The following is a 9,079-nucleotide window of genomic DNA, read 5'->3' as shown; positions in this document are numbered from 1 at the left end:
GCATGCAGCAGAACATCATGTCTGCAGTTTAGTGTCAGCACAACTTTCTCATCATATTGAACTGAACACAACTGGAACATGGAGTCTGACCTCAGAGTCTGTAGTCTGCAGTCTGGACTCTCCAGAAAACCACACAGATCAAGAACTCCTGAATCCTGCAGGTTCTCGTTCCAGCTCAGGTCCAGTTCTGTCAGATTGGACGGGTTCTTCTGTAGAGCTGAAGACAAACCTTTACAGCTGATCTTTGATAAACTGCAGTTCATCAACCTGAAATCAGACAGAAAAGTGGGTTAAGGAGCAGTGATGGCAGCTGGAGTTCCAGGAATTTGTTCATATCAGTTGGTGGAACCTGCTCTGATGAGAGACTGATGGATTACAGTTTCAGTTACATTTTGGGCTGAAAGATCATGAAGATCTGTAAATGAAGATGAATCACAACTTGAGGGAGACTTTTAAACAAGTTCTTTTGGCTTCTGTCCCAAAAATGTGATGGTAAATTAAAATGCAATAGATTTGAAATTACTTTAAAATAAATTCAAAAGAGACAAGGAGTTTAAATGTAATTTATCATCATGAATTTTTAATTGCGAATTCCATTTTCTAAATGCACGACAGAAATGGATATTGAAATGAAAGTTGTAAAACAAAATTTTATTTCAAATATTGTCAAGTCCTTTTTCAAAACCCTGAGTCGCTAGACTTGAGTAGTCCCAGCTCCCTGATTGTTGAAGGAATTCACTCAGCCTTCTTTTGCTTTTTCCACATTTATTTCCACATTGATACAGCATCAGTGGTTGTGCAGCAGCAAACACAGCAGTGGCAGCAGGCAGTCAGATGAAAAACCTCAAACAAAAAACACATATTACAACATTGAAAAGGCCTGAAAAAGTCTAACTTAAAAGTCAAACATTTACCACAATTTTCTATAACTACACCAAAAAGATACATAATACAAAAAAATGTCCCTTCACCAAATACAATAAGCTTACCGGCTGTCATCAGGGAAGCAGTGTGCTCAGGGCTCATTTCCACACAGCACACTGCCACCTTTTTAAACATTGTGGCTGTGGAGCCTGCCTGATTGGGCATTGTTCTCACCTGCTCACACACCTGGAACTCATTAAGGGGTGGTGAGATCAGTGCAACACCTCCCACTCGAGCTTCCCCAAGGAACGTTGGGAAGGTCACATTTGTCCATGAATGTCCCAGGCTCCTATGCCAACCCATCAGTTCTGGATGACCTGCTCCTCCAAGGGAAGTAACACCACCAAACGCCTGACGTCTCTCCTCAAGATGGTACGACGAAGAGTAGAATCCGGGTCCGAGTTCCTCGAGGTCCGGGGAGCGGTCGATGATGGGCAGTATATTTGTGCGCAAGATCCTGATGTGACGGACACGTTGACGTCTCTCACCTTTCCCTTGGCATCAGGAAACACGTCCACGACCTTTCCAAGCCGGAATTGTCCTCGCAGGGTGTTCTGGTCGCAGATCCAGACGATGTCTCCAACCGAAACGTTCCTCTCCGCCGTGTGCCACTTGCTCGTGATGAATAGGTTGGGCCCAGCTAGCTGGGACCACGCCTTCCAGAAGCTGTCGACCTGGACCTGGATCTCTTGTAAGCGCCTGTAAGGATACCTGGCAAAGGAAAAGCATGCGAAATCCCCGTTTTGAGATGCTCTTCCGAGGAGTAGTGAATTCGGCGAAACATATTCGATACAATCCTCTCTACTCTGGAGTCTCGCATCGATGTTGCTCATTAGCAAGGTTCGCTGCCAGCTGGAGCACTGTAAGGAACTCTTGAAAGGTAAGTACTGCAGTTTGCCCAAGCTTCTGTAACCCTCTTTGCTATCTTCACTCCCGCCTCAGCAGCGCCGTTCCGATTAGGCGAATCAGCAGGAACCATCTGCCATGCCCAGCAAGTGCCATGTTCGTTAGCGTATTCTGCCAGCTCTTTATGGTTCTGACCTTGTAGAAAGGAGTATAGTTCTTCCAGTACTGGTTTTGCGCCAACAAAATTAGTCCCTTGATCAGACCACACTTTTTCTGGATGACCCCGGAAAGCTGTAAACCGTTGGTATGCCAGCAGGAAACTCTCTGTAGATAGGCTACTTGCCAGTTCGATATGGATGGCGCGACTGACCATACAACAGAAAAGGACCCCCCACACCTTTATCTTAACTCTTCTTTTTACATCGTCCCTAACAAGGTAAGGACCGAAGAGGTCAATACTGGTGAACTGGAACGGAGCTGCAGGCGTTGTTCTTACAGTTGGCAGGTCCCCCATCACCTGCTGGCAGGTCTTGGCTCTCATTTTCCTACAGAAAAATACACTCATTGACTACTTTCTTGGCTAGTCTCCGCCCTTGAACTACCCATGCCCTTTGCCGCATCTGTAAAAGAGTATCTGCGACACCTTCATGAGCTTTCTTATGAGCCTGTCGTGCAAGCAGTGTTCCAATCCAAGCGTGATGAGGTGGCAAGGGCACGGCAGCGCAGTCATCTTTAAAATGTTGAATACGACCACCGCATAATAGCAGCCCACTCTCCCAATTCGCAAACACAACAAGACGGTCAGTTGTCGTACTGCTGAAACTAACTCCATCTTGGGCAGCCAAGCAAAGGTCCCGGAAACCATCTTGTCTTTCGATCGCAGAGATGGGTCCACTAGAAGGGACTGCCTCCCACTTTGCTCTTCCTGTGGCTTTGGTCCGCAGAAATTTCTTGGATGCCCGCCAAACCAATGCAACTACCTGGAACCAGTTTACTACTCGAACCTTGCAATGCCGCTGAAAATAGGTTTTTAATCTGGCCGCGTAAACAGCTCCACATATCTCAGCCTTGATAGCGTCGCCCTTGTGGTCCAGCGGTGTAAGTTTGGCTTTTGCTTCAACCAAGCGTACCACCACGTCCTGGCCACTCCAACGTAGGTATAAAACAGCCCCGTATAAATGCTCGCTACCATCTGAGAAAGTGATACCATATGGTATACCAGACTGGTTGTTTGGGGTCAAAGCTCTTGGGAAACGTATTTTACTCAGAGACACGTAATCCTCCAAGAGGAGGAGAGCATCTTCCCTAAGCCCGTCTGATAATGCAGTGTCCCAGGTGCTCTCTACTGGCTTTCTCTTTTCTTTAGCCTCCTGAAAGGCCCTCCTCACTAGGATGGCTCCCTTCTGTTTTACAGGTGTCACCAGGCCAAGGGGATCGTATAACCCGGAAACCTGGCTCAGGAGTTCCCTCCGGGTAAGTGAATTAGGTGTTTGCTGCCTAATTTCCTCCTTCAGCAGGTCATCACCCAGCCTCATCTTCCTCTTCTTTTTGGAGAAGTTTACGCCCACCATCAGGTGCAGCACATCCTGCTCTGGGATGTAGCCAAGGCCCAAAGCTTTATTGTCTCCATGGGTAAGTTGGTTTGGTAAAACCATTGAAGTTAGCTCGGCCGCCCCCTCGAGCTTACAACCTTCATAGTTGCCTTGACCTGAAAATACCCATGGTTTCAGGTGAAATCCCCCAGCCTTCAGGATTCTTTCGACCAAGGCGGTTACCTCCTAAGCCTACCCAGGTCATTGTGTGATGTCAGTATGTCGTCCACATACACATCTTGCTCAAGGACGCGCTTCTCTTCTGTTAAATGAGAGAACATAGGCAAGTTTGCCGTCTCTCGCATTGCGAGTTGCGCAATGCACCCAGCTGGTTTATCGCCCATATTGACCCTTGTCACCGCATACTCGTCCATGTCTTTATCTTCAGTATCTCGCCACAAGAACCGGTGCAGGTGCATTTCCAGGTCTTCGAGCCATACTGAATTGTACATTTTTCTGACATCCCCTAGTGCAGCAAAAGTCCCTTCACGGAACCTCAGGAGTACAGCACGGATGTTATTTAACACATCAGGCCCTTTGAGGAGAAGGTCATTGAGGCTTTGACCTCTGTGTCTCTGGCTGCTGTTCCACACGATCCTCACTGGCGTGGAAACTGAGTGGGGGTTAGGCACTATTAAGTGGCTTATGTACCAAACCGGTCCCTCCCATGTTGCCAGTGTTTTATTGGATAGCTTAACAGCAGCCCCCCTTTGGACCATCTCGTGGATTAAGGCCCCGTATGCTTCTTTCCACTCAGGTGTCTTCGTCAATTGCCTCTCCGTCTTCAGAAAAGTGGCTTCCACAGCCCGCTTGTTGTTTGGCAACGTAGCAGGGTCATCCACCCAGGGGTAACTGGCATGCCAATGTGGTTCCTTGCTGTGATGATCACTGGTAACATACGTCAAGCCATTTCTTACAAGTTCCAGCTCTCTCTCGTCAGACAAGGACATCTCCTTTCCTCCTGGTTGGCAATTACCGCAACGGCAGCCTCCACATCTTGGTTCACATGCCGCACCGATACTCTCCCACTTCCACCACTCCATGAAATCGTGGTAAGCTGTTAAGCTGTAGCGGTCATGGCACACGACACAGGGGAGCCTAACGAATTTTTACTGCGATGCTCTATGTATCTTTCAGCTGCTGTCCTCATGGATTGTGCAAAGTGCGTCTCTGATGTATGTGCATGTACAGCCATGTCTTCTTTGAGAGCAGGGTGTGTACCACCTACAGTTTTGCCAAGGGGACCATCCCATAATACAAGATCACCTATGGTGCGTATTTTCTGAGGTATCAGTCTTCCCTCCTTGTGACTTATGAGTAGCTGGATCTTTCTTGGTCTTACAAGCTTGCGTCGCGATACATCTGGAAATATGAGTTGCAGTGTTTTAGGTGAGATGTGATGATGGACATCTGCAATTCTGTCAAGACCATAGCATACCAACTGATGGGATCTAGTGATGCCTCTATGAGTTTTTACTTTTATTTTCAGCAGATATCTCTTTGTTTCGACTTTTATTTGCATGCCTCCAACTCCATTGACGAGAAGGGTTACATCCTCACTTCTCAGGTTCAACTCATCCGCTGCTTCATGAGTTATGTAATTTGTGTCAGAGGCCAAATCAATTAGAGTCCCAATCCTTTGACCGGTATCTGCTGCGACCACCAAGGTCATCATTATGACGGGGAACTCCTCAATGCCAGCCTTGGACAACAACCCATGTTCAGCAAGTGTTGAACTAAAAGAACTTGCTGAAGCGTTGCAAAACGCATTTCGACATTCTTGGGCCAAGTCAGGAGGCAGCCTCCTCAGAAACTCCTCCTGAGCTTTTAATCGTTCCTTGCTTGGTTTAGGACGCGACTGAGTCTTCCCTGGAGTGGACCCTTTGTCAGATGTAGAAATGATGGGCTGGGTATCTACCCTCCACACACTCTTGCCGTTTGCAAAGAAAAGTACTCTTGCATCCGTCACTACTGTTATGTGTCTCTAGGCACCTCCAGCAAGAACCAAGGCGTTTGGCTGCATCTCTTCTTTCAGATGGCTTCAAAGCCTTGAACTTATTGCAGCGATAAAGCCGTCTGGTGTGACCGCTTTTACCACAAAGATCACACTCTGACTTGCCTAAACATGATGTAGCTTTTGTATTGGCCTGTCTGGACACTGGTTTTGTTTCCTTCCTACGTGTGTCTTTGGGTTCTTCATCACCGAGTTGATCCAGTTGATCGTATATTTTTTCTTGGGTCTGTAAAAATACAAGCAATGTCTCAAACCGGTTTATTGGACCGGTTGCTTCAAGCTCTGCCACACGGATCAGCCACTCCTTCCTCAAATCACAAGGCAGCTTGCTTTCAAGTGATCTAGTGATGAGAGGATTTTTAAGGGCAGTTGTGTCACCCAGGTCCTCCGGATCGTGTATGGCTTTTTGGATATGTTGGATAAGCTCAATTATCTTTTTAGGCTGGTTCCCTTTTATACTCGGCAGTGCTTGTAATTCCTCGACCACCTCAAGTGCGATCGATGCTTTGTTGTCATATTGGTTTCCTAATATACCAAATATCTCCTCAACAGCTAAGTAACTGGACAACCTAAGCCTTTTTGCGAAACTTTTGGTTCGAGACTGTCCAGAAGTTGAAACTTTTTAACCTCAGCAGAGCCTGTTGGATCCCCTTGGTTTTGCAAAGCCTCCCAGTCTTTTCTCCACCGGTAAAAATTCCTCTTGTTACCATCAAACCTTGGCAAAGATGTCTGTTTTAGTTTTATGGTGGGTTGAGGGGAGGCTTGCTGGGGAGCTAGGGACGCAACAGAGTACCTTTCTTGCTCTACTTTAGTCTGGATCAGTTTGGCTTTACTTGACATTAGTCTTGGAAATGACAGTTTGAGTTCGGTGTCTCAGATCTTTCTGCTCAGTCTCTGGGGCCCACCTATTCCACTGCAAGTCAGCTAGTTTTGCTCTCTTAATTAGACCCTCCAGATACTCGAGCATAAAACCATAGGACTCTACACCAGCATCGGGTGGAAGGGAGGATATGCGGTTGCACTCTGCTTCTGCAACTTCAAGTGCCATACATAGCTCTAGACTCCCGAAGTCATTCCATAGCACAGTTTGAATTATGCTCTTGACCTGATCAAGTCTCTGATCACATTCGTCTTCGGTCCGATCAATATCAGCTTGCTGTTGACCAGTCATAAGTTGATCACCATCACTCTCCATATAAGCCACTTCAAGCTCTTTATTGGCTTCAAAAACCTTTTCAGCTTCTAGGGTGATGTTGGTGAAAGCTTGGGTCAGATCTTCTACTGACATCTTCTTCACAGATTTCAATATAGTGTTGGCTAAATGTGTGAAAAGCCTTTTAGCACGAGCTCTTTCCATTTTGAGCTGTTGGAGTGACCTCGATTCAGCCATGGGGCGGCTGGCTTTGTTGGAGCGAGCTTGGCTTGGGTGGCTTGCTTTGTTGGAGCGAGCTTGGCTCCATTAGAGCCAATTTGCCGTTCAGTGTCTTGCTCAAAGACACTTTGACACATGACCTGGCAAGGCAGGAATCGAACCCGCAATCTTTTGATCAGGAGTCTACCACTGCCCATGGCCACCCCATTTTTCTCCATCAAGAATCCTTAATGATGAAAACAAATTTTACAAATGGCACAATCATAATACATAGTGAATTGTTCATTGATACTTAAAGATTACTTTGAGTTATTAGAGAAAAAACTTCCATAGAAACTATACATTTCAATGGTCCCACACAAAATCAAGTGAGCAAAGAAAGTTGTTTTGTTTTTAATCACAGGAACAAAAAGGCTATATAGAAACTTGAAACTTGTTGAGATGTTGGTTTACATGTTGGCTTTTTTAAAACAAACTTTTGTAAGAGTAGAAAAATCCAGGTAAGCATGAAGTTTCTCTGCCAAAATTCAAAGATGTTCACAATCAAAGAATGAAGCAGAGCTAAGCTTGCCTTTCTTTTCCTCCTGACTGGAAAAAGTAGGTTGTGCAGAAAAACTGCTACCGTATTATCCGCACTATAAGGCGCACGTAAAAAACTACTTTTTTTTTTAAATTATCTGTGCGCCTTATAATCCGGTCCGCCTTATATGTGGACCAAGTTCCAAAATCAGAAATTTACTTTTGCAACTTTGGGAATTCTCTGCTGGATTGACTGTCCGACCATTTCTCGCTGACACAGGAGCGCCGACCACAAAGATTATCACGCTGTGCACATTTTGAGGGACACATGGGACAGGTGCTTACACACCGGCCACGTGCGGTGTGTTCATGAACGTGCGCTCAGCAGGTGGTATCCACACCGGAGCAGCGCGGTCATGCACGTAGCTGCAGGGAGGAGAATCTTCTTCTATTGTATTTTTTCTGTTCATTAGCGCTCCTCCACCACCTATAACAGGGAGAACCTCTGAGTAAAAAGTCAAGTTTTGCTCCATGTTTTTGTTTTCACAACTCTGTCCTTTTGTGGGTATCATATTTACCCGACCGGGCACAAACCACAATTAATAATTTCTCTTTCTCGATCATGTTTGTCACTTCTGTGCTTAGAAACAGAGGCTACCCTCAAGCATCTCCCAGCTTCCAAATTCCAAGTCCCCTGTGACTGTACGTGAAAATGTTAACCCGTGTTGAAGATTCAGCGCGCTCAATTCGTGCCCCATTTGTACGTAAGCTCGCAGCTCGACTTAAAATTTGCGTAGCAGTGCACATTCATGCGAACTCCGTACATGAGTCAGGAATTGTGGTGTGCGGACGTTTACTCTACTTCCTATATAAATGACAGACTATTGCGTGAACCTATGTGAGTTCAGAGTCTTGTGAGGTCGGCAGCAGAACCTGTGGCTGCTGCATCGATTAGCTAATGCGAGTCATCTGTTGTAGCTTGACTTGTGCAAATCAGTGAAAGCTGATTCTCTGTGGTGATCCCTGACAGGATAAGCCGAAAGGTGAACAACAACAGAGTTTACATTATACTTAATGATGACACAGTTGTTAAGGAGAAAACTTTGAATTTGCACTTCATGTCATAAACGTTGCTGACCGCTGGTTTAGATTCTACATTTGTGGGTTAAATTAGCTTTGGTTGGGTGGACATAGTTTGGTGGGTTTGGGGTAAATTTGGTGATTCCTTATTGAAACACGTCTCAGTAATGACATGTGGTCAGGGGAGGCAGGTGAACCAGTGCCTCACCTGTAAACTATCCTCGCCATCGTGAGCAACTAACAATGAAATCAAAAGATCTCCATGATCTGTGCTTTAAATGCTGTTTATATGAGAGACTTTTAAACATTTTACTTTTTATTTTTTATCCTCAAATGCTGTATTTTTCATGTTTCCTTTAATTACGGCGCAGACTGTGAGGTTAAATTGTGTACAGAGTTCAACCTCAACTGTACAATCCCTAATAAACTGGATCATTGCCTTTATTTACTCAGCATACGCTAATGATGTCATTCTTATTGAATATTTATAAATGAAGACATTTTTATTACATCTTTTTTTTCATATACGTCATTTCCGTTTATTATTTGTTAATATCTGACAAAAAGCTGCTCTTAAAAGACAGATGTTGATGAAGGCAGTACAACAGCTGTACCTTTTCAGATATTAATAAACAACCGATCAACCTCCCCAGTGGGCCCACCACCTGCAGGGGAGCTCTGAAGGGGCCGGTGCATTGTGGTTTGGGTGGCAGTCGAAGGCGAGTGCCTCGG

General features: G+C 45.5%; 1 protein-coding gene across 1 annotated transcript in view; it reads right to left on the bottom strand.

Moving 5' to 3' along the window:
• LOC112141759 (NLR family CARD domain-containing protein 3) overlaps positions 1-9,079 on the bottom strand; it is a gene marked incomplete at its 5' end in the record, with an annotated part of 45,428 nt that overhangs the window by 20,863 nt on the left and 15,486 nt on the right. The window contains one exon of the mRNA XM_036210911.1: positions 91-267. Within this exon, the coding sequence (XP_036066804.1) occupies positions 91-267 (177 nt within the window). The remainder of the gene's footprint in view (positions 1-90; positions 268-9,079) is intronic.

This window comes from Oryzias melastigma, unplaced genomic scaffold (assembly GCF_002922805.2).
Source record: "Oryzias melastigma strain HK-1 unplaced genomic scaffold, ASM292280v2 sc00299, whole genome shotgun sequence".
NCBI lineage: Eukaryota > Metazoa > Chordata > Actinopteri > Beloniformes > Adrianichthyidae > Oryzias > Oryzias melastigma.
The sequence above is the reverse complement of the archived record's forward strand: the minus strand, read 5'-3'. Positions and strand labels throughout refer to the sequence as shown.